At 42.1% G+C, this 25,100-nt stretch overlaps 3 protein-coding genes across 9 annotated transcripts in view; 2 read left to right on the plus strand and 1 right to left on the minus strand.

Moving 5' to 3' along the window:
* Positions 1–3,681, plus strand: part of TTC39C (tetratricopeptide repeat domain 39C) — a 45,483-nt gene extending 41,802 nt beyond the window's left edge. For 2 of the 3 annotated variants that reach the window (XM_052787412.1, XM_052787413.1), the window contains exon 14: positions 639–3,681. In XM_052787412.1, the coding sequence (XP_052643372.1) occupies positions 639–728 (90 nt within the window). In that variant the 3' untranslated portion in view covers positions 729–3,681. The remainder of the gene's footprint in view (positions 1–638) is intronic. The other variant, XR_008235232.1, reaches the window with a different exon arrangement.
* Positions 3,682–3,943: 262 nt separating this feature from the next.
* OSBPL1A (oxysterol binding protein like 1A) overlaps positions 3,944–25,100 on the minus strand; it is a 91,007-nt gene continuing 69,850 nt past the window's right edge. For 3 of the 5 annotated variants that reach the window (XM_052787407.1, XM_052787410.1, XM_052787411.1), the window contains 4 exons: positions 24,758–24,881; positions 22,207–22,297; positions 21,243–21,266; positions 16,133–17,312 (listed from right to left, as the gene is read on the minus strand). In XM_052787407.1, the coding sequence (XP_052643367.1) occupies positions 17,210–17,312; positions 21,243–21,266; positions 22,207–22,297; positions 24,758–24,881 (342 nt within the window). In that variant the 3' untranslated portion in view covers positions 16,133–17,209. Of the gene's footprint in view, positions 4,053–16,132; positions 17,313–21,242; positions 21,267–22,206; positions 22,298–24,757; positions 24,882–25,100 lie in introns of those variants that run through there. The other 2 variants (XM_052787409.1, XM_052787408.1) reach the window with 2 other exon arrangements.
* Positions 8,447–15,287, plus strand: CABYR (calcium binding tyrosine phosphorylation regulated). Its single transcript, XM_052787069.1, has 5 exons — positions 8,447–8,798; positions 8,856–8,909; positions 11,473–12,396; positions 13,472–14,002; positions 15,176–15,287. The coding sequence occupies exons 1-5, from the start codon at positions 8,486–8,488 to the stop codon at positions 15,178–15,180; spliced, it is 1,827 nt and encodes a 608-aa protein (XP_052643029.1). The 5' UTR covers positions 8,447–8,485; the 3' UTR covers positions 15,181–15,287.

Raw genomic sequence — 25,100 nt, forward strand, 5'->3', positions numbered from 1 at the left:
AAACTAAGACACTTTCAAATTTATCTTTCTGACATGAGGGCACTAGAGAGGTGGTGTTTTGGGGGGTTTGGGGCCAGGGCGGGTGGATGTTAAGTGTCAGTGTCCCTTACCCATAATCTACAACTTTATCATGTAGATAGACATTAATGTATATGATACGCATTCATGTATTTTACATAGATATGTATTTCTATGTCAGTTGTAGCACAGAACTCACATTAGTGGAGTGTTAGAACCTTGCCAAGTGTTTCAACTAAGATTTGGCTACAGAAAGTTTGAAAATGACAACTCTCCACTCCTTGTCTGTTCCAATTGGTTCCTGCCTTGGGCATGTTGGGATTTTCTAGAGCTTTTGGACTTGCAGAAATTCCTAGGTGCTGTTCCAACTACATGGGATCCAAACAGCATGTTGGAAATGAAAGCTTTCTGCAGTCTTCACGAACATGGATTTTCCATAATAATTCTGTTACTTTGGGTAATGCGGGGATATTGCAACATGCAATCTCCAGTTCACCTCTTTTCTTCGGTCTGTTTTGTAACGTGACTTCTTAAGCATTAGTAGTAAAATTATCTTCACATCATAAAGTGAAGGAGGCTAATAGTTATATGCTTTTTTTTTTTTTTTTTTTTTCTCCCAGGAGGAATTTAGTGGCTATGACTTTGAGAACAGATTGCACGTCCGCATACACGCAGCCTTAGCTTCTCTAAGGGAGGTAGTTCCACAGTGACAGACAGGAGGTCTTGTTATCCTTTCCCACAGTTTCTGCACTTTAAGATGAAGCAGAAGAAAGAGCTGTTGGGAAGACCAGCTTTTCTTCTGAAAAACCACTTGTGCCAGAGACACTTTCCTAGTATGGTCAGAGTTGGTATGGCTTAGTAAAACATTACAGTTGTAACTAAAAGTAAATCAACCAGGAAGAAGGTTAAGTGACCTTGTGTTTTTAACTCTTCAGTTTTTATTCTGTTTAAACCAAGCTGAACACAATTGCTTGTAACTGTGGATAAGCCTAAATAAGCACACATGATTTACTTCAACAATATTGGCAGGTGTGATTTTTACCTTTTAAAATAGATCTAGATCTAAAATATGACAAGGAGAGCACTTCTGTTTTGTTTAGAATAATACAATAAAAGTAATTACTGTAAATGTTGAAGTTGGGAATAGTCAGAACACTTTTTTTTCTTCAAGCATTAGCCAATGCATGGGAGGAGAAAAACTGTTGAGCTGCGAAAAGCAGATCTTACTAAATTTCAGTGGCTTATGTCAGTGACTTCATGATGACTAATGTGTGAATTTTAAACCTCACATCCCCTTCCATTCTTCATTCCTTCCCTCCCAACCCAGCTCATACTTGTGATATAAATTATGTCAATAGTTAGGATCTCTGCTTCTGGTACATTCCAGCCAAATACTTACTTTGTTTGACATGCAATTACAGTGTGGGCAGTTCTTATTTCTGCTCTTAATATTGTGAACATTATGTTAAAATACATATGCCAGATACAGTAATTTTACATATTTTATATTCAAACTGCTGAGTCTTTATAGCAGTGACCTTTAAAGGTATTGAAAAACCCAACCAAACAAAACACAAAACCAAAAATCTATTTTGGTAGTTATACCAATACTACGATATCCTAAGTCTCTATATGGTATTCCAAACCTGTGGTGTTAAGATATTGAAATACCTCGGAGAGCTTAAAACTTTTATTATGACCATGGAATTTTTGATACTTGGCCATCTGTGTGCTCATCTGTAGCTTTTTTTTACTTTTGTCTGTAATATGTAGTATCTCCTTATGTTTTATATTCAGTTAATATCATATTCTAGGAAGGTAAATATTTTTTTAAAGAAGCTTATGAATGGAAATCTGACCAGAAAGTTAGTTGATGTTACTTTGCAAAGCTAAGAAAACTGGATATCCTTGCAAATAGTGATCCTAAAGCCTTATCTTTACTTTGGTCAGGTTGCCTTAAACAGTTCCTTAGCTTACTTTTTTTTTTTTCTTACCTTTTTGTAGAATATGTCGCCAAAGTTTTAGACCTTGCCCGCACCTAACCTTCATTGATTTGCTTTTGAGGTTGCATCTAAAGCAAGACTGATATGGAGGAGAAAAGTAATAGCCTATTTGGTAGGCCAAATGAAACGGTTGAGACACTTTTATTTCTCTCTAGAAATACACAGTTCCTGCTATGAAAGGCATTCCTAGAGCAGTTAAACACTTCTGTTGCAGTTCCTGAAGGAGAGGAGAGACTCTTAACTCTTAAAAAAGCAGTTTTATTTTTCTATAATCTAGGTGTGTTACAGATAGTACACTGGGTTTTTTATTCAGCTTTGACAGTAATACTGAGTTATAAGTGAGTGTTCAACCTTATTTGGTCAATCCAAATAAGTATTGACTAGAAAACAATATATTGTATATATAGTGATTACTTAGAATTCAAATAATGATTTTAAAAATGGGCTTTAATGTACTTGAAATCTTATTTTGTCCTACCTGACTTTTAATGTTTTGCAATCAGAGACACAGTCCCTTCTGGGTAAAGAGCTAGAAACGGTACAGTTACTGACAAAATTCCTTTTAAATACACTGCATAAATATAATGTGAGACTAGGCTGTTCAGGACACAAAGCACCTGCATGCGATTTGTGTTGGGATATCTAGGGTCTACATACTTGGAGGTAGCTAGCAAATTGTAGTAAATTTACTAAAAGGCCTGTTGTTCTCACCAGGCCAGGAACAGTTATGGAAAGACACTATATATTCATATAACAGTTCAGCTCTGTGCAAATTGCAGCTTTTCTGTGGATTTAGAGAATCATCACTGAAATAGAACTATCTGTTTCTGTTTTTTTTTTTTTCCTCACCTCGTAGGAGAATCTCCTACATTGTAAATGTCAGAATTATTTTTTATGTTAGATTGTGCCTGTGATGAGAAAAATTTCAATGGTATTTTATGTAAACTGATAAGTTTTTATACTTTGGAACTCGGAGGCATGGTCTAATAGCAATAATGGAATATGCATCTTGCTAGTTAATATGTTAAGACTATCTTTACTGGGTCAGGTATTTTTGTTGATGTTGATGCAGTTTTTATCTCAATACGACTCATTTCAAATAAATAACTAGCATTTTTAGATGTCACAAGGTGGCATATTTATTGTGATGTACTGTAAATGTTGTTAATTTACAGAACTTGCACTTTTATATTTCTGAGTAAAATTAAAAGAAATGTGGACATGAGTTTTGTTCCCTTGCTCCTCAAATTTGTCTTTTAATTGGTCGCCTCCTGAACAAGATGATATCAAGTATTGGGAAAAATTCTGGGATGTCAAGTGACTCTGTAACAAAGTTTTCTAGTCAGCAATTACCTCAGCCTTTGTTCTTCCAGTGTAATTACAGTCTCTTGGTTTAGAAAGTGAGTTACATGTGTCATGTTGAGATCAACCGTAGAGTGAACAAGGTTTAAGATGTGATTTTAAGACATCAAATTTACTTGTTCTTCATTAAAGAAAAGGAACCACACACAGTTGTATTTGTTGTATTCCTACACCTTTGAAAAATGTTTCTAATTTACTCTAAGGCACTTTAATTTCTTCTCTCTCTGACTTTGAATGCTTGTTTCATATTCTAGTTATGCTTTATTCTTAAATAAAATTCCCTAAATGTTGTATTGAACTGCTTTTCAATTTACAACAATCTGATTGTCTTTCCAACAATTGATTGTAGTCGTGTTTAAAACTTGCTCAGTAACTGTTTGAAGAGGAAGTGCGTTATGTTAGTGTAGAGCTCTGTGCGGTGTTGCAAGGGTGCTCATTGAACCTCTCGGGAGTGAAAGCAGGGTAGCCTATAAAGGACACTCAAATTCCCTTTCCAGTCATCATTACAAAATACTAACAGTGGTAGCAATCACTTTCATGAAAAATTATGCAATCCCAAACCAGTATTACTAAAGCTAGAGTAGTAAATTTATACTTAGCTGTCTTTTAAGGCAATTGGGCAGCCAGGGGCATCTGACCAGTACACCTGTCCTTGGCTCAGCAAGGGTCCTGCAGGCAGGTGAGAACACAAATGTCAGACTCCCCTGAAATTTAGGATTAAGAAGTACAGGTATATGGACTCTGATCCTTCATCCTGAAGGAACTATGTGACAAATTATTTTATATAAATTAGGAGTTCAGAAAAAAAGGCAGGACAGGGAATTGTTTCTCTGCTAATTGCAGTTTGAGTAGATGCTTATGCAATATTGTCTTGCATTCTAATGTTTTGAGGTGAGCTAGAAAATACTGCTTCAAAAGCTACTTTTATCTGGAAAAGTTGACTTACAGGAGATGGAAATATACAGGCAAGTTCCAGCTCTGGTTCATTTTGACCAAAGAACAATTAAAACACAGTATTCTATACAGAGAGAGATTCAGAAAGCACAAGAACCTGCTGTTTCTACACTGAGTTATTGGTATCTATATACAATAGTCTTAATTTACGCCAAAGCAAATTCTTGTGTTTAATTAGCTGGTGTACCAGATGCACTGGAAAAAACATTGGGTTCTTTTACAGAAGGCTTAACTTTGTCACAATGTTGCAAATCTATTTTTCCTTGACCTTAACTTGTACAATTAAACAGTTATAACAGTGTGCTCTTGTTAGTAGATGGCAAAAAGTGATATTCCCACTCCCCACATCACCACCCCACCCCTGTTTCTTACCAGACAGTAAGAAATTCAACTTGAGGCAGGCTTTCCAGAGTTAAACACTGAAATATTTCTAATTTTGACCAATTTTTTTAATGTACATTTGGACCCCAAAACTGGAGCCAGCATAGGTTACCAGGGTAGGTGCATACTAGCGTTGCGTATTGCCTCCCTGCTTCTGCTCAGAATCTCTTTGCTTAGTTACCCAAGATTTTCACGACCTGCCTAGTCCCTGTGTTTTAAACACCAGTGTGTTTTAGCCACGGGGAGTTCATGTTCAGTTGTCTTACTGTTACCCCTAATTTTTTCACTGCTGCTTTTTCCAAAATGCTGTTTATCTTTTGATGTGACTTCTTCCAAGATGGTGTTCCAGTCAAGTAATCTGTTAAGCTCACCAGGACTGGCTGGTCCTCAGTGTTTCAGTCATTTTTGGCAAGCTGTGCTTACCTGTAGGAGATGCCCAGAAGGGCTCCCGGGTGAAGAGGTTAAGGGGGGGGGGGAGAGGGAGAAGCTCATTTGAGTTGGATATTTGAGAGGGGAAGGGAGGGAGAGAGAGATTGTTGGACTTTGCTGACAAAAACCATTTACGTAACAAACGCCTCCCAGTCTTTCACTAAAGCAATATATTTACTGTATTGAAAAAGATAATTGTACTGCTGGCACATATGCTTCTCCCCACTTGTAGCAAAGGCCCTGATGAAGGGGAAGACCGAGTCAGAGAGATACGCATGAAGACACCTTAAATAAAAACAGTATTTTGTACCTTTGGTAGGAAAAGCAAGAAGGTTTTCATGGAGACTTTTGTACATGAATGCAACCCCCCACTTAGAATTCTACTGAAGTCTGGCACGTAGAAACACGAAGATGGTGCTTGCAAAAAGATGGAAGTCCTCTTCTCCTGCCTATTTAGCTGAAGCTTTGAAAGACAGTGCAAGTTAAAAAAACAAAACCGAACACCCTCCATGTGCCCCCAACCAGTGTGACTCATTAACCTGTTGTGAACCATCTAATGAAGAGTTAATGAATGACCTGATGCTTTTTTTGGCAGAAAAATAAGGCTTATCTGGGACCTTGATTTGCTGAACCTCTGTCCAATCTCTATCTTCTAAGACTTTAACATTGTCAGAAGCTGTTACTTACGCAGGTGGGGCGAAGGATGGTGGGACAAGGTAATTACCGTCAGCGGGGCAAACTGCTCTTAGGCTGACGGGCTCTTCGGTTTGGGGCTCAAGGGGCAACATCTTTTAGTAGAGTGGCTGGTATACTTCGTACGATGGATTGACTCTAGATGGCTCCCAAAAATGGCATTCAGGTTCCAGCACAGTGAATTAGTTTCCAGACGTATTTTTTCCTATAGCTGCTCTTAAGTTTCAGACAGACACACTTTTATGTTAGGGGCTGAAGGCTTTTTAAATATGTAAGGAGGTTTATGCTTCTGTTCTGTTACCTCTGATAATAATTTTTTCTGTTGTTTGTGACATCTGTACTTAAACATCTTTGAAGCTTTTGCTGTGCAGAGCTTTGCAGACCTAGACTTTTGGAAGGTTTCAAAAGAAGCAAATTTACAGGTTATCTTCTGGTGTGTATTCATTGAGGATGGTTTCAAAGTAACCACATGACTGCCTTTGCACCCAGGTATGTTTAATGCCTTTATCAAGTCCTGTTCTATCTATATGTTCTCCATACAGAAATCTAGATTTCAGATTACTATCCTGACTCCAGAAATGATACATTTTCTAGTCCTCGTATATGTTCTTGAAGTGTATCTTATTCTTTCTATAGGAAAGCTATTCTGCCTAATTTCATAAGTCATAGCATATTCATATTTAACTTTTTTAATACTATGGTCTGTGTTGTCACTCTCGAGGACAGATAAGCTATTTTGAGAAGTTTTCTTAATGAGAAATTACTTTTTAAGGATTCTTTTATGGAAGAAGCATTTTGTGGTGGGTTTACCATTAACGTATTTCCAGTGAACTAACTTGAAAGTGATATAGTATTCTGTTAATTTTAAATGACCTATTATGAATACGTTACTTACTAAAGGAAGCTGTTGTAGATAGTCTAAATGCTTTAGCAGCAATGACACTTGAGCCTTAAATCTTCAGTGCTATTGGAACACCCCTTGGGTTTTTGTAGAGATGCAGACATTCAGGAATGCAAGAGCAGGTAGGTAGATGATTGTTTTCCAACTTTGATGAACACTGATCTGTAGCATTGTTGGTGGATATAACTTTTTATCCCACAGCAGACTCCTGATCACGGCTTGCCCCCGTGATTTTCCTGTGTTCGTGATCCTCAGAAACACGGTCCTAACCTTGAAAATACGGCACTATACAGTTACCTTTTTTGTGCTTGTTCTATTGGAACAGAAAATGATCTTGTGTGTATCTACTGAAAATGTGTACTGGAAAGCAAATGCTACATGTGGGGCTGTTGAGCTTTGTTAGGAGTTCTACCCTTGCAGTCATAAGGTTCTGCAGGTATGAACAGAGCTGCATTAAGGAAAAATCTTGTTTCTCTTTGGGTGTAGCTGCTGTGGCTGAAGAGGGTACGGTACCCAGCCATTTGCTCTGACCTTCTGCCAGAGGTCACCACAGAACATCGCTTCTCAGGTGCTATATTTTGCAGTCTATTAAGTTGGTTTAAATCCCTTGGGTGTTGTATGTCACCTATCTTAAAAGGCCAGGCTGCGAACCAGGGGATGGGTCTGTGCACCCACCCTGCTCCACCATGGCTGGTGGAGGGGTGGGAGGGATGTGGGATCGTGTGAAGTCATCACAACCCAAGACCGAGCACAAAGTTACACTCTTCCTGGGCTGGGAAGAAACGTCTCTGGTTTGGCTGCCTGCTGCTGGTGAGGAGAACTGGTGTTTTTTCAGCAAAGGTGAAACGCTTCCTCAGAGAGGTTCTGCCTGCACTGTGGGTTCAGCCAGGTACGCGCTTGAAGGCAAGTCAGCGGCAGAAAGCCGGAACGGGTTTCGTGGTAGCGTGGGAAGGGAGAAAAGGCCGCGGCTAGCAGGGCACAAGGGCTGTGGGCGCAAGCATTTCCCCTGCGCCCTGTGGCCGGCGGCACCCGTGGGTGCTCGGCCTCGCACTGCTTGACCTGAGCGACGGCAGCCGCAACGCTCGCTGCACTTCGGTCTTAAAACGTGTTATTAAAAAGCTTTTAAATAGAGTTGTGTGACAATGGGAATCAAGGTGTTTATTGCAGGAGGACAGCCCTCGCTGACGAGCGGCAGCGTCACCAGGCTGTGGAGTGCTCTGGCTGCCCAAGGATAAATTTTAATCGTGTATTTTGCCTCCTGCTCCTTCCTGTAGCCCTTTTTGACCAAGAAACAGTAGCACAGGAGTGCAGACACTGACAGCTGCAAACCTCAGCATTGCCACCACACTGCGCAGATGATGACGCAAGGGCACTGTGATGTCATGCCCTCCCAGCTGGGTGTGGCGGCCCTGGGCACTGGTGGGAGGCCGGGACGAGGAGAGAGCAAGTACCGGCGGGGATGGAGGAGGAGGGGAGAGGAAGAAGTGTCCTGTAAACTTCTTGAACACGAATGGCTTTTGTGGCTCGTGGGATGGTGCTTTTGGTGGGGTTTATCTTTAAAAAAAGGGAATTCCAGGCATGGGTTTGAATTCATATCGTGGTTCCCTAGTCAGCTGGCCCCCCCTGGCCGTGTCTCCTGCTGCCTAAAGGTGCAGAGGGGGAGTAAAGGATTTGGTGACTGCAAATGGTAAATGCCCCCTTGAAGTTAAAGGGGTGTTTGGGAAGGGGTGGAGGAGGGTTATTGATGGCATGGCAAGGGATGAGCAGCTGCCATCGCGCTGTTGGCGTTAGACACTTCGCGCTGGGGCGGGGTAGACGCTCAGCTGAGGGGTTCTGTTTGTACAGATGGGAAACCATAAGCCAACTTGAGTGGGTGAAGATGCAGTCTTCAAAGATCAGGCTGATTGTTCCACGCGGCCTCAAGACTCTGCTTGAGGGAGTGAGCCGGGCTGTCATAGAAAACAACCCAGATGACATTGCTGAGTTTTTTGCTCTCTATTTCCAAGAGCTTGTCACCTTTCGAAAAGGTTTGTTCCTACCAGTGCTTCCTCTGAAGAGCTGAGCTATTTGAGAGTGCTGTCCTACTTCAGCTTAATTTCTGCTTCTGTTTTCAGATCATCCAAATCTGGATCTAACAGAGCTGGTTGAACAGTTTGAGTTCATTAGCGGTAAGATAGTTGCTGTTTGTTCTTTTAAGATATTTTGAGAAAATGTTCCAACCCGAACGGGTGCAAGTAGTTTTTACTTACTATGGGATGCATCCCTTCTGTATCTAGTCACGTGAAAGAGGCACATAGGCTCTGGGCTTTTGAACAGGCAGGCATCTTCAGAAAGCACTTGCTTCTATTTAATGTGGGAAGAATCAGTCTCCTGGGATCCTGTCCTTTCTCCTTGAGCATAGAGGAGAGCCTGGATACCTTTGGTCATTTTAATTTTGGGATATTGCAGTGTGATTTATCACTCCCTAAGCAGATGGCGACTTTACACTTACATATTCTTTGCAAATAGATATTGTATCTCTTTGTTTATAAAAAGGGGATTTAGTTCTGCAGGATGCTGATTCCTTTGGGAAGTGCTGGGAGCTTTCAGCTGCTCCCTGGGTTTGGCTGTGAGGGCTGGAATACATGGTGTCACCTGAAGGTTGTGTGGGAGCATTGGTAGCGGTGCATTGTCTAGCCCACAGCCTGTTTGCATCTGCCCCACTGGTTTGGGTCTCCATTGTCTGGTTACCATAATATCCCCTTTATTCAAAAAGGCCACCTAAGCTGGGTTCCAAGTAACCCTGGAACTAGCCAGCACTTGAGACAGCCTTGGTCTATAGATTGAGAGCTATACACTAAGGTAATTACAGCAATGAAGAGAAGCCCCAGCTATGAACAGGAAGTGCTGCTATCTTATTCCTAGCTTAGGATCTCCTCTAAAAAAGCCAACTGCCACTGATTTCAGCACTTGAAGTAGTTTTCTTCTTGTAAAAATGACTGGTGGATGTTGCAGTGTGACTTAAAGTATCACCAAAGGCTGAATTTTGGTGCATTTGCAAATGTTGCATTAATGATCTCACACAGCAATTTTTGTATAATCATGGAATCACAGAATGGTTTGGGTTGGAAAGGACCTTTAAAGATCATCTAGTACAACCCCCCTGCCCTGGGCAGGAACATCTTTTACTAGACCAGGTTGCTCAAAGCCGCATCCAACGTGACCTTGAACACTTCCATGGATGGGGCATCCACTTCTCTGGGCAACCTGCTGGAGGGTCTCACCACCCTCATTGTAAAAACACCTCCTGATATCTAATCTAAACCTACCTTCTTTCAGTTTAAAACTGTTGCCCCTTGTCCTGTCAATGCAGGCCTTGCTGAACTTCATGAGATTCACAAGGGCCCACTCCTCAAGCCTGTCGAGGTCCCTCTAGGGCATCAACTGCACCACTCAGCTTGGTGTCATCTGCAAACTTGCTGAGGGTGCACTCGATCCAACTCTCTGTCATTGATGAAGATACTACTTTGCCTGACTGCCATGACTTTTCAAGTATGCTGGAGAGTGGCTGCATAATGCAGAAGTTTTCTGTCTGAATGCCTGTCAGTGGTTTGCTTACGTGATTGTGAACTGACCCCTGCATGTTCACCAAGCTCCAATACAGGTCCCTCCTGCACCCTCTCTCCCTGTGTCGCCCATCCCCTACTATGTGGTCATGTGTTATGAAAGGGGATGATCAGAGAGGAATTCCTCAGCAAGCTTGAGCAAGGCTTCCTCTGGAGTCTCCCGCCCACACTGCCAGCATGGGTTTTGGGACTGTTTGTGCACCAGTAGGTAGCATCAGTAGGTAGTTAAGCGAGTTTGTGCCCAGTACTGACACTGGATTATAAATGGGTGTGTGTTGGCTTGGGATGGCAGTCAGAATAATGTTTTTTTCAGAGATGATTTAGCTCTGTCATCCTTTGAGCTATGTTTCTCATAATTTCTGATCTCATCCAGTCATGACTTCAGGAAACAGCTCAGTGCTGAGCTGTGATGATGTACTGAAGACTCACCTTCTCTTCTGCTACTGTGCTGGTTTTACATATTGGCTAATGCTTGCTAATCATGATAGAAACCAGACCTCTTGGTTTGTTGTTTTTCTTCCCAATCCTGAGGGTTTTATTAACCATATGATGGAACGCTGTTTTGATCCCATGAGTATTCTCTTGTGTTCCTCCCTTGATAACTAATCTAGAAGCCATTTTTCACTCTACCTAAAACCTGTTCATGTCTTTCTTACCCTGTTCTTCACTTGCCTACTTGTCAGTTCAACTAATCAAGACTCCTGAGGAAGCTAAAATGTCACCATCTATGCATCTAAAAAAACTCGTATGAATCCAGAGTTCTGAGGTGTTGCTAAGAGGAGCCATGGTCTTCTAGCTGGCTTATCATCTGACATGCTTAATGTAAAAGGGTTAATCTTTTAACCCATAAGTGTAGCAACATTTGTGGGCAGTAGATAAGAATGTAGCCATCACGGCAGGGTCAGGAATACAGTTAAGGCTTCCTAGGTTCCACTGCTCTCTGAATTTTCTTTCCCCTTATTGATAGGCAAGCAGCAAACCCCCTCCTTAAGTTATTCCATCTCCACAACCCAGGAAGCCTCATAAATGTGCTGTAGAGCATCTAATCGAGCTGGTGCTGAAATCACTCTTAATTAAATGGAAACAGTTGCTCATGTATTGCTGGTATGTGCTTTTAACCTTGCAGAAAATGGGAATAAGGGACTGGAAGAGAAGACATCAGAGTACACAGATACTTTGTTTTCTGGGGAGCCCAAGCAAAAGGACAAGTGTACTGACACAGAGGAAGACCAGCTCCTTGAAGAACCTGATATTCAATATAGCTCCAAAGTAACTCAACACCCATCAATTGCCAGTTCCATTGCAGAAAGCAAATCCTCCCCTGGATCTGATGGAGCTTCATCCCCTGAGGGACCTGAACTGGTGTACATCCCTGCTGAGCCTGCACAGCTTGCTGCCCATGTGCTAGGTAACACTGATTCTTTTTATTCTGTGAGGGATGTGGCAACCAGCGTGCAGACTCTTCATGAAGACTCTCAGACCTCAGAGGATGAATGTACACCAGTAGAAGGTGCTGCTGAAGATGCTTCTGCTGTCCCAGCAGCTGATGCTTCTGTAGAGGCTGTTAGGCCACAACCAGGAGCGTGGAGTCAGTCCTCCATAGCTGGAGAACTAGGGCCCTCAGACAGCCAGGCTGATGTCTCAACAAATGATGTAAATCAAGCTTCCTTGGTCTCTTTGTGGGAAGACCCATCATCATTGCCTCTTTCACTACCACCATCACGTACTCCTAAAGATCCATTGCAGGCTGTGCCTTCCTGCAATGAAGCTGAGGTTACCTCAACCACTGAGGTTGTATCACTGTGTTGGGATGATGAGCTGATTATGGACACAGAGGTTCTACCTTATGTAGAGCAGTTTCCACAGAAAATAATCATTCCCTTTGTAGACCAAACAGCTTATCTGTTAAAGATTGAGCAGCCTTTAAATGTGGGCCAGGGCTTAAGTGCTATGACCTCAGGTTCATCTGCTGATGATTTAGTGTGCCATCCTGAGAGAACAGAATCTACAGTAGAAGTGGAATCAGCTGAGCAAGTTTATGTTGTGTCAGGTAAGAAAGTTTGGGTCTTTGTGTCATGTTCCTGTTTCAGCTTCCAACTCTACAGCTTCATCAGTGGTCATTAAATGGAAAAGCACCTAGGTCAGTGCAATGCACAGTAGAGATGACTTCTAAGAAACTACTGTACCAACACTGTCTGCTTCGCCCCAGTGCACATGTGTTAGATCTCCCTGCCATCTGTTCCAAGGGATGTGGCTAGCTCTGGGCAGGACTCCTCTGGGCAAAAATGCAGGTAAGGGTGATGGGAAGGTGCCAATTGATGCCAAATGGTCTTGCTCAAAACAAGCCGTATTTTCTGAAGCAGGTGTTAGAGACCTAAGATGTAATACATGTGCCCTGTGGCTGAAGAGCCCTATTTTTGATTCTTGGCCCCTGAAAGATCTCCTATTCCAGCACTGACCTAGGAGGTTTTCCATTTAGAAAAAAAATGGTGGTGGTTGCCTGTGCTGTCTTGAGCTTGGTGAGTTTCTGCAGCTAGGCTGAGCGGGCTAAGCACTGGTCATCAGTTCCGCAAACAGCAAGAGAGCTGGTACTCACCTTTCTTGGTGAGGCCCTCACCAGCCTCTCTTCCCTGTGGGGACATGTGCCCAGCTCCTGCCTTGCCCAGCTGGAGAAACCCTCCAGGATGGAGCTCCCCTGCTCGGAGTCTCCTTGGTACTGCAGAATCTGTCCAAACCCTGTTCCAAGCCCCAGGAGAAGTAGTGCAGCTGTGAGGTCTCAGCAAAGCATTTTGTAGAGGAGAGCTGAGCTTAGGCAGACTTGTAAATTAACATCGTCTCCTTTAAAAAAACCCAAACATTTAGGGGAGTTTGACAAACTTCAGTTTCAGAAATACCAGACAAATGCTTACCTACAAGAGCCTCTGCTCTGACCATAAACAGTTTAACTTTTTCTAGGCTGCAGCTGTTTGTCAGCCACATAACAAACAGTGTCTGCTATCCCAGCTCCCTTCTCTAACATGCTTGCTTTTGCCAAGCGTAGGTATGTTTGTTTTAGATGTAAGGATTTACATTATGACTGAAGGTCACTGCTTCTGATACCAGCACTCTTATTTTTATCTTTGTAGCCATGGCATCAAGTGAAGCAGGACAGCCACCACCCCATTCTAATGTGTGGACTCTCTATTGCCTAACTGACTTGAGACAAGGTCAAAAATCACCACCTTCCCTTCCTCCTGCTGGAGCTGGTGTTCCTTATTCCCAGGCAACCCCTAGTCTTTCCAGGGGGAAAGGTCAACAATGTGGTCAGCTGTCAAAACTATCTGCCCCAATTTATGTGATGCAAGAAGAAAGCAAGACAGGAAATGCTCCACCTTTCATTTTAGTGGGCTCTAATGTGCAGGACACACAGGACTGGACACCTATTCCTAGCCATGCTGTCTTTGCACAGCAAGATGCAGGTGCCAAGAGATTCACTACAGTCCCAGTCCCAGTCGCCAGGCCAGCTGATGAGGAAAGAGATTTGGCAAGCCCAAATTCTAATTCTGCAGAGGAAACTGAGGCTAAGCTGCACACAGCCCATGTTTTCTCAGTTGCCATCCCTCTGGATGATGTGATGTCTGCAAAGAAAGGCCCACCAGCTGGTGATAAGCACACAGGTATTGATATAGAGAACGAACTGCTTATTGCTTAATGATTGTCTCTCTGTAACTTTACATACCAAGGACTGGTGTTTGTCAAGGATTAAGCCTGTCAGAGACTGGTACTTGAGAGTGATGAGCAAGAAGGAACCATGAGCAATCACAAAACTTAATTAAATGTTTGATGAATTTACAATCTTGTTAAGAAGGCACAAGTAGAGGCCTTGCCTGAATAGATAGGGCCGGAAAAGATAACAACTCCTGCCTTTGTTCTCGTCCTTGTAGATAATTTAGCTTAAACTAGCCATATTGTTCTATACTACTAATGAAAACTTAGATAATAAGAGCACTAACAAGCACTGATGTATCAAAACATGTAAAGGACCATACTGTGCAGAATCACCTGAGGAGGGTCAAATAGCAGACAAGTGAGGAAGACTATGGAAGACCACCAGAGGACTCCTGAAGACCACCAGAGACCTTCAATGCACCTGTGTAAAGGACATTTGCATATGCTAATAGTTTCCCAGAAAACTAATGAATATGTATAACATTTCTCAGAAATCTAGTGAATATGTATCTAGAACATGTACTTAACCTGCACAATTAGGCCCAACGGTGTGCACGATAGGTGGACCGATCCCCTGTGCATCCAGCGCTGCCAATAAAGAATAGCTACTTAATAGTTAATCAAACTATTGAGTTAGTTTCTTTGAATCAGTATAAATGCTCTTGCAGAAAGTTAGGGTACTGCAGGATAGATTACCATTACATCATGCCCCATTCCTAGAGCAGGGTTATGAATAAGTGAGCTTGCTTCTTGCATGGGTCTTGCATAGGGAGATGCCAGTGTTTGGATTTTACTACTAAAAGCTTAATTTAACCCTTTTGAAAATAAAAAAAGGTTTAAGACCAGTGGTTAAACTACTCCTCATGCATAACAGACCCAATGCCTTCCTCTGCTTGTTACACTTGCAATGAGTAGTACTAGTCTTGCTCTAGTTTTAGTCTAAAGTAACCAAGTTTCTAATCTCACATTTATACACATCTTTATGCCTGCAGCCTGAACTTCTAGCATTTTTGTAATATTCAGAATGTGGCAAAATACCTCATATTAGCATGCATTTAGGTAGCAATTAGAGTAGTTCTTGCTGTACACTTTCAACTGAGTTCATGTTATTTTTTAAACAGGTTGAGAAGAGAGACTGTGTGGAGTTCAGGAAGAGTTCAGGAGGAACAGAGATTACATTGTAATAAATCAAGTAAAACTTAATGCAAATGCTCAAAAAAAGCCAGCAATTAGAACTGCATTCCCAAGCATTTTATACTTTCCTAGCACAGCACAACATCCTGCATGTTAACTTTCTGTGAATTCTGACCAGACACATCTGCTGCAGCTGTGAGCAGCCCAGCTTCTTCACTGTGCTAACATGGTGTATGAAGTATATGAATAGGTCTAGAAAAAAAAAAATTGTTATGAAACAAGTCACTCAGAACAAAAGTTGATGTGTAGAGCTTTCCCCCTCTTGAACCTGGGTGGGCAGGCAGGAACTAAATGTTTTGTTTTTCCTAGCACTGAGTGTTCAGTGCTGCGTGACCTGCTGAAGCACTGACCCAACAGCTAGACTGTTTCTCCAGATCTCAGACTCACACCTGAAGTTGCACAGGAATTAAGACAGACTTCAAGAAATGCTGGCTAGAGTAGAGGCTTGAGTGCAGAGATGAGACTTCCAAGAGACAACTGCAGATACTCAACTTCTGCATCTACAGGTCACTGTGAGAACTGGGCCCTCACGTGAAAGGCTGCCAAAGAAAAGGCTTTCCCTTATCTATGCAAATATGTCTCAGCATCACTACCTGGGTAATTCTAGTAGTGCATAGAATAAAAATAGAAAGCATCTCATTGCCCTATTAATGGTTTCAGTAGTCCACCCTGAAGGCTAGAGCTGCAGCCTCACTGCACATTTAAGGAGGAAGCTCTCAGGTCCCCAGCCATCCCCACTCTCCCATAAGCAGACTCTTCCTGCTTAGGGGAAAAGTCGTCCCTGAAGCACAGGGATGCACACTACAACTTCATTGCAGCAGCTTTTGGAGTAGGCTTACTCAGAAAGGGTCAGCACTGTCAAACACCACTCACTTTAGACTACATGCAAGAAGTTTTGAAGCCTTTATTTAGTAGCAATTAAATTATTCAATTAACACTAACCTCCAGACAGCAGTTAAAATATTGTACAAAGAGCAGCTTGCCCTCTAGAAGCTCTGTACACAGTTCAATATAAACTTACACTTTAAGATTGAATGCACCCCACTGAAAAGGGGTAAAAGCAGCTGTGCACAGGAAGCCTCACTGAGGTGCTGTACTATCTTTGAAATGCACAAGACTTCCTCCTAGGGAGTTTGCACAGTACAGACACAGGTCCTTTGCCTCCCACCACATTCCACCAGGTCCTGGACTGATTAGGTTCTTGCCTCTTTGCAGTGGCGCTGGGCACCAGAACTTCTAGTGTATGGAACAGATTCTTTTAAAACCTGTTACTAGTGTGCAGTTCAAATCTGTAGATGTTTAAATGGCTCTTAATTCCTTAAACCGTAAGGTTGGTAGCAAAACAGGAGAGCAAAATTCAAAACACACTGCACAAAACATTGAATAAATACCTCTGAGTAATGTCACCAGCTTAAACAACTGCATTAATGCTCCAGAGATGGGAACACTTCTGGAATCTCCAACCAGAGCTCAGGAATCAAGGGAGTTACTTTAGTAAAAGAAAAGTCACTTTATGAAAAATTACATCTTTACAAAAGTGACACACCCTTCTTCATTTAAGAACAGAATATTGCAATTACTGTGTGTGCTTTTAAACATTCCCATGTCACAATAAATAAAACCAGTTTTACTTGGGCCAATGATAGCTATGAAAGAAAGTATTCACAGAACAGCTGAAGGTGTTCTATTCCTCATACACCACAACCTAATATAGGTGTATTCAGCAAACAGGGCAGCTCAAACCATGGCGACTTACTTTGTCCACACAGGACCCACCATCACCCAGAAAAATTACTCCCCTACCTATGGGACTGAAGATCATGTACCACCAGATTTACTGTGGAGATGCTTAATATTCTGTTTGATAACATGTCAGTTTCTTCAGGAGATAAGTAAAATGAGGGAAAACATTAAAACAGATTAAGACTTATTTGTATCAGTCACAGGCTCCTTATTGCATTTTAATAAATATCAGGCAAGTTAAAGTAGTTTCTGTCCCAGTAGTTGCCAGAATAAAGCCAGTCCTGTGTACCAGTATAGGGATTGGGGCCCTGGTGGAACCATCTGCAAGGAAACATATCACATGTTAGTGAAGCTATTAACATATACTTTTATGGAAGTTCAGAACTGCTTTGCTGCCTCTTCAGCAGTTTACTGTTCAAAGTAATTACTGTGATTGCAGGAGCCCTCTTGGTTTTAAATTCTTAAGTGAATTTCAAGTCATCTTCCATGGCTAGATCTTTCCATTTGCCACACTGCTTAAATGTCTCCTAAGTGAAATGACTGACACCAGTATTTTGTCACTTGAAGAAGTCAAGACTCACATAAAAAAAGGACAGGTACAGTTTTACTTCAAAGCAGTTGTGAACAATCATTTTGGCATGCATAAGCAGTAACAGTTTTTGCAAGACATGTAAACACCACAAGCACTGCAGTCCTAAAAACAGAAAAACATTATTTCCCCAGGATCTAGATTTTCCCTTGTTTTTTAAAGCCTTGTTTTGCAATGCACTTAACTCAGAACAAGTGTGGCAGCTACCCTCAGTGTGGATGAAGAATCACCCACAGGCTGCAGAAAAAGTCCTGGCTTATTACAATTTAACTGTGTTACATTACACTGTCAGCACTGGGGGGATAATCTGAATGGCCAGAAAGCTGATTCTGTCTGCATTAAATTACTTGCAAGCTTTTGCTAAGCTGGTTGTTGCTAGGATCACTGAAGTTTAGCACCTTATTTCTTTCCCTCCCTCTCCCGTCCCTACCTAATCTGGAGGCACTGTGTATACACATGCACAGATTACACGTGCATGTGTATATAACCTTTTGGAGGGGGGCTACCTATCTGTAAAGTAAGGTGCACTTACAAGGCCATACTACTGGCAAGTATCCCCCAGTGATGAGCACAACTCTGTCAAACCATCATGGCACAGAAGCTTGTCTTTCTTCCTTCTCTCCCACACCCACTTCTGGCAATCCTGCAGCCTGTTGCCGAACACCGCTTTCTGTTTGGGCCCAATTACTCAATCTTATAGCCTCTCTCATGGCATACTCCTTGAGAAGCTGGCATCTCGTGGCCTGGATAAGTGCACTATTCACTGGGTGAAAAACTGGCTGGATGGCCGAGCCCAGAGGGTAGTGGTGAATGGGGTGAAATCCAGTTGGTGTCGGGTCACAAGTGGTGTTCCCCAGGGCTTGGTGTTGGGCCCTGTTCTGTTTAATATCTTTATCAATGATTTGGATGAGGGGATTGAGTGCACCCTCAGCAAGTTTGCAGACGACACCAAGTTGGGAGGCAGGGTCGATCTGCTTGAGGGTAGGGAGGCTCTACAGAGAGATCTGGACAGGCTGGATCGATGGGCTGAGGCCAATTGTATGAAGTTTAACACGGCCAAGTGCCGGGTCCTGCACTTCGGTCACAGCAACCCCATGCAGCGCTACAGGCTTGGGGAAGAGTGGCTGGAAAGCTGCCCAGCAGAGAAAGACCTGGGGGTGCTGGTTGACAGCCGGCTGAATATGAGCCAGCAGTGTGCCCAGGTGGCCAAGAAGGCCAACGGCATCCTGGCCTGTATCAGGAACAGTGTGGCCAGCAGGAACAGGAGGTGGTTGTTCCCCTGTACTCGGCACTGGTGAGGCCGCACCTCGAGTACTGTGTTCAGTTTTGGGCCCCTCACTACAGGAAAGACATTGAGCTGCTGGAGCATGTCCAGAGGAGAGCAACCAAGTTGGTGAGGGGCCTTGAGCACAAGTCTTATGAGGAGCAGCTGAGGGATCTGGGGTTGTTCAGTCTAGAAAAGAGGCGGCTGAGGGGAGACCTTATCGCTGTCTACAATTACCTGAAAGGGGGTTGTAGTGAGGAGGGTGTTGGTCTCTTCTGTCAGGTGTCTGGAGATAGGACAAGAGGAAATGGCCTCAAGTTGAGGCAAGGGAGGTTTAGGTTAGATATTAGGAAAAATTTTTTTACTGAGAGGGTTGTCAAACATTGGAATGGGCTGCCCAGGGAAGTGGTTGATTCACCATCCCTGGAGGTATTCAAAAAGCGAGTGGACAGGGTACTCCAGGGCATGGTTTAGGGGGCATGGTTAATGGTTGGACTCGATGATCTTGAAGGTCTTTTCCAACCGAAATGATTCTATGATTCTGTGATTCTAACAGCATGCACTGCACAGTACCAGACCTCTAGCATTTTAACTTCTTGTATTTTGCCAAGCCATGTTTATGGCACAAGTCAGCTTGCTAGATGCTGTTTCTGTGGTTAATATCCTCCACAGCTTCCTTTCACCTCCTCACTGGCCACAAAAGCCAGTTTTTCCTTCATATGCCTCACTGCAGCAAACACACTCAAGTAAATCATGCCTGTGCAAGGCAGCCCATTTTAACTCGGCTCTTCCCTTCTAGGATACCATAAGGTTTCAGAACAGAAATTAAAGCACATTCAGACCAAATATGACTCGATCTCTTCAAAAAGCAAAAGCATAAAGGCCACCAGTATTGCAGTGTTATGTTACAAAGCAGGGCAGCTAACAGGCAAGTCTTGCTTGGCTCAAAAGATCCGAGATGTGTATCAGAAGAAATGCCTTGTACCATGTTCACAGTTGTAAACTGAACAGTTGAACACTTCAGTGGTTATCCTGCTGTCCTGGTTAGGTGAACTGAAGTCAACAGAAGATAAAAGTCATTCACCCCTGGTACTGTACATGGTTCAGTACTGCATCACCTCCACACAGGATGAGTCAGCTATTCCTAAGTAACTGGTCTGTGCATTTGCATGTGTGTCTAGTTCTCCTCCTAGTTCACAGGTAATAGTAGCTCATTCCAGAGCACAAAGCTAAGCATTTGCTGAGAGGCAGGGCTATAAGCACAGTTACCTCATCTCTCAGATCAAGGAATTCTACCACCCAATACCTCACTAGTGTGTCTTCAACACTTGTACAGGTCAGGACAATATGCCCCTCCTCCAGTGACCACCTGCTTCAATAGGAAGGGGAAAGGCAATGTGAAGAACCAAGTTTGAGAGACATCAGAGACCCAAAGCAATCTGATAATCTAGCCAGGTAAGTGATGGGGGAAGGAGGGGACCAATTTTCATCAAAAGCAACAGACCACTGCTGTGTTTCAGAACAGAACTAGTCTTTTACTCAAGGCTTAAGACAACTGGTCAGTCTCTAAAACATCCAGTGTTCAACATGAATCACTTCTTCAGAAACACCAAGACCCCACTTCTAAAGTGGATTCAAAAATAATTTAAAAAGCATCACTAGGCACTTTGGAGAATTGTCTTATGAGGGAAGAACTCTACTGGACAACGTAAGAAGCCAGCTTTTCTGTGGCAAGGAAACTGCAGTAGTTCATATCAGAGTTTATATTACACTGCAGATTAAGACCTACAGTTGACCTTCTGGGAAAAGGTAGGAGAGTTTCCCTTCACAGCATGGATTTTTTTTCCCCCAAAGCACAACTCTTCCTACACACTTTACGTTCATCCTTTGGAGGCAGTCACACTTGACATTCCTACTAAAGAGATCAGACACTAGGAATTTTCTGCCAAAGTTTTAGAAACATCCTGGAAAACAGAGTTCATAAAGGATATCCCAGGCAAGTGCTGAGCGGATCTACAGTACCTGCACAACAGCAACTGAAGAACCTTCTGAATGGTGTCTGTGCTAATTATACACCCCAAAAACCACTGCTCTGAGTTGCCCCCTGGGAATTCCCCAATTTCCAATACCAACCTCAGGTGCTTTGAGCTATACCTTAAGCTACTTCAGGCACCTGGAAGAACACAATGTAACTATCCCTTGCTTTGAAACACTTGGTGAGAGCTAGAACCACTCTGAATTCAGGAAAGGAAGATGGAGGTGCAAGGCTGTCCAGCACTTAACACATTTACTTGGAAGCATTACAAAGATGTTATTTTCCACCAGTCTCAGGGCAAACCAACCCAAACACTTCAGGAAAGCAGGCACAGGAAAAAGACAAAGGCAGACATGTCCAAACCTGGGACTCTGGGATGATGGGTGACTTCATTTGAAAAAAAAGAAAAAAGTGATTTATAGTTACAAACAGACATTTTAAAGATATTTAATCCACAGTGTCTGGGTGTATTAACAGCTAGTTAATAGGGAAGAGATGAAGCTTGCTTACTTTTAGAGAGTTTAGTCCTACCATCTTTTTTTCTGTGAAGAGACTGCCAATTTATTACTATACTTTTAAATAGACCTTGTCTGGTCAAACTAGTTTCATTTGGTCATGTTTTCATGGTTTCTACGTAGCTTGTGTGTAAGAGCTCCCAACTGACCCCTCTCATCTTACAGTAAAAGAAAAACAAAAAACCAAACCAAACCAAAATATCCTGGCAGATCCCTTGTAAGCTAACCTTTCCCTTAGCTCTTCTAATTTTTGTAGTTGTTAACCCTCTCAGAAAGGAAAAAATGACTTGGATACCTAGGTGAAAAAGTAATTTCTCCAACTTTGAGAATAACTATGCAGTGGGAATACAGTATTGCCAGCACACAGAAACTGATCTGAGAAGTCATGGGCAATAAGCTACCAAGTTCACTGGAGGAAGCATTTCCTCCTCTCTTTGGCCAAGTGTGCAAATTTGAGGCAATTACAAATTAATCAGCAACAACAGTCCTTACAAGCAGCTATCAGTGGCAACATCATCTTTGTGTCACAACCAAGAGGTGCTCAGAAAAGAGAACACAGTTTGTATTTGAATATGGGTTTGCAAGCAGTGAGAGGGAAGGAACTGAGCCCAAGCCTGACACTTCTCTCTGGAAGCACTACAGCCTGCAGGGATGAAGTCTGCAAATACAACAGTGGCATTACCAAACCTGATGATGTCAGCTCTTCATGCTGACACAACATGGCACATTACTGGCGTGGACTGGCAGTTAACCTCAATGTTCAAAACCTTTTATATAACTACACAAACACACACAGAGGCAAGCACACTAACCTCGTCTTCCAGTCTTCCTCTGACTTTGAACGATTTTTGCGGGCGGTCCTTTGTTTTTCTTCTAGCCTCTTCTTTTCTTCACTAGCTAGATCTTGAAGGCATAAAAATACACAAATAAAAATACAGATGATGTTAAAGTGTAATATAAGACAGGGACATTAGTCTAGCTGACCCAGCAAATAAGGGAAGTAGTAAAAGTTGTCCATTTAAAAAGCATTCTACATAACACAGAAGAGCCTAACAGCAAAGCCAGGCCACCTGTGGCACAAGATCAGCCAATGGAACTCCAGTTTTTAAGACTACTAAATACATGTTTATCCATGGCCTGAGGACCCTGAAAACGTGTTTACGTGACAGAAAGTGTGATCTAGGGGAGATGGCATAACTCAAATTTATTTCAGTAGGGAAACTGATTAAGATATGCTGGATTTATTTCAGAAGTCTGGCCACCTACTTCTTGTTAAGGTTTGGGCTAAGTTGTTACTAGTGCTTAGTTCCTGATCAATAGGAGATTGGAATATTCATTTCCAAACCACAAAGCATTGTCTCTCTGCAGCATCCCTTCATTTTTTGTTAATGCACTAAGGTAGCACGGGCTTCTGTTTGGCAGAAAGGATGGTCAGAACATCTGAAGAGTAAGTCAGAGCAAGAAGCAGATTAGGTGAAAGGTGATGTCTTTCATACTTGAATCCTCAAAAACCATTTTATAAAGATCTTAGAAGGAAGTAGTTGAGAGAATGATTTTTGGAAGACTATCAGCCATTCCCAGTTACCCTACCAGCTACTAACACATTGCATATTACCAGTCTATCTGCTAGACAAACTTTATGCTATGTTTTTGCTAACTTTATGTTAGTATAGTTAAGGAATATGGTCTGTTGCCAACACCATAGTTATTTGCACTTCAAGTTTAGACAGACAAATTACTGGGAACGCTATGAATCAAGTATGTCCATCCTGATGGCCACAAAAGAATTGTACAGGCAGGAGAGACTAGTTGTGGGAATTCACTGATCTTCTAAAAGCCCCCCAAGAAGTAGCATCCGAGAAAAAAAACAAAACAAAACAAAACCACACAACTGCACTGCATTATGACCATGTCACTGTTTTTAATACCTAGATCTCAGACTGTTTATCAGAAATAGTCACAGTCATTGCATTGTTACATAGGTGAAGCTGAATCAGTGGTGTCATGATTTACCCCAATCACTTAGCAATCCAGAGAAAGCAAGAGCTCCCATGCTTTTAGTCTACAAACCTGGCCATCTTGCTTTAATACACAAAATTCCAAAGAAAAAGGAGCAAAAGAGGGCCAGGGAAGTCTGTTCCACACCATATTGAAGTATTTAACACCAAGTCACATGTCAGAAGACTAAAAGACACTTTTCACTCTATGGCATCTACAGTAACAATCTCTATGAGGTTTCTAAAAAGCACACTATTTCTACTCACCGAAAGTCTCAATGTATTTCTAGTTCACTATTTTAGGACAACAGAAGTGTTCAATTCCCAGTGAAAAACAATTTTGCATCAAGTATACTTTTTGCCATTGCAGTTTCACTTAAATAGTTTTGACTGCATTTCTCAGAATTGGCACATCAAAATATTCATTTTGCATCTGGCTGATGGAAACAGAAAACTGGAAAGTTCATAAATACTTCCTTGCTCAGAGATTGTCTCCTTAGACAAGTTTCCAATTATAGGGCTTGACTATGGAGCACAGCAGAGGGTCTAAAGCTAAAGAAAAAGCATAGCATAATGAAGTTGAAGATTCTTGCTTATATGGAAGAACATAAGCAAGTTGGTCATGTGGTGGGTTTCTGGCCAGGAACTAAGCACCCACAAGTCACTTGTTTGCTCCCATGCACCCCAGCAGATTAGGGGAGAAAAATCAAAGAGCAAAAGCAAAAAAACCTCATGGGTCAAGGTAAAGACAGTTTAATACATGAAGGGAAAGAAAAAAGGAGGAAAAAGTGATGCAAAGGCAATCACTTACTACCTTCCACCAGCAGATCTGTATCCAGCCAGTCTCCAAGCAACAGCTACCTCCCCCTGACACACACAATTTATTGCTGAGCATGATGTTACATGGTATGGAATATCTCTTTTGTCAGTTTGGGTCAGCTGTCCTGGCTGTGTCCTCTCCCAGCCTCTTGCCCACCACAAAAACAAAGAAGGCCTTACCACTGTGCAACTGTTGTTCATCAACAGCTAAAACATTGATGTGTTATCAACACTGCTCTGGGGACCAATCTAAAACACAGCATCATATATGGGCTGCTGTGAAGAAAATTAACTCCATCCCAACCAGAACTAGTACAGGTGGGTGACATACCTTTCACTAGAAGCATACCACAACATGCAGAAGGCTGCATTAAAGAGTTACTGTCTTGAAGCATGGAGGAATGTATCTTTATGGGTAGCTACTTACTCTAACAGTTCATCTAACAACTTGAATGTGGAATTTCTTTTTTTTTTTTTTTTTTTTTTTTTTACAGTCCTTCAGTTTTAACAAAAAAATAAAACCATCTTTGCCAAAAGCTGAAGTTACCTATTTCTCCATTTTCCATGGCTCTGATATCTGGTCGTAGCCGGCAGTCAGTTTTGGGAATTACACTCTCCATTTCTTTGTCCAACTCATTCAAAGCCATAGCAAAGCTAGTAAAATTATACATCTGAAATTCAGAGACAAAGATAAAAAGCTGAATTTATGATGTCTCTAGCTGCTAGTCTTCATACACAAGAAAGCTGCTGTCTAAAAACAAACATCTAAGTGCTTTTTTATTATTTAATCACTCAAGATAGGAATACTCAAGATACCAGCAAAACCATACTGTCAGGCAGAGTGTAGGTGATCCTTGGTGTTTCTGTTTAAGCAGGCCAGCATCCAATTA

Source organism: Harpia harpyja, chromosome 5 (assembly GCF_026419915.1).
Source record: "Harpia harpyja isolate bHarHar1 chromosome 5, bHarHar1 primary haplotype, whole genome shotgun sequence".
NCBI lineage: Eukaryota > Metazoa > Chordata > Aves > Accipitriformes > Accipitridae > Harpia > Harpia harpyja.

Coding starts and splice junctions, on each gene's coding strand:
- CABYR (XM_052787069.1), top strand. CDS start 8,486: ATGGCATGGCAAGGGATGAGCAGCTGCCATCGCGCTGTTGGCGTTAGA. Junction 8,910..11,472: donor ACAGTTTGAGTTCATTAGCG/GTAAGATAGTTG, acceptor TTAACCTTGCAG/AAAATGGGAATAAGGGACTG. Junction 12,397..13,471: donor GCAAGTTTATGTTGTGTCAG/GTAAGAAAGTTT, acceptor TTATCTTTGTAG/CCATGGCATCAAGTGAAGCA.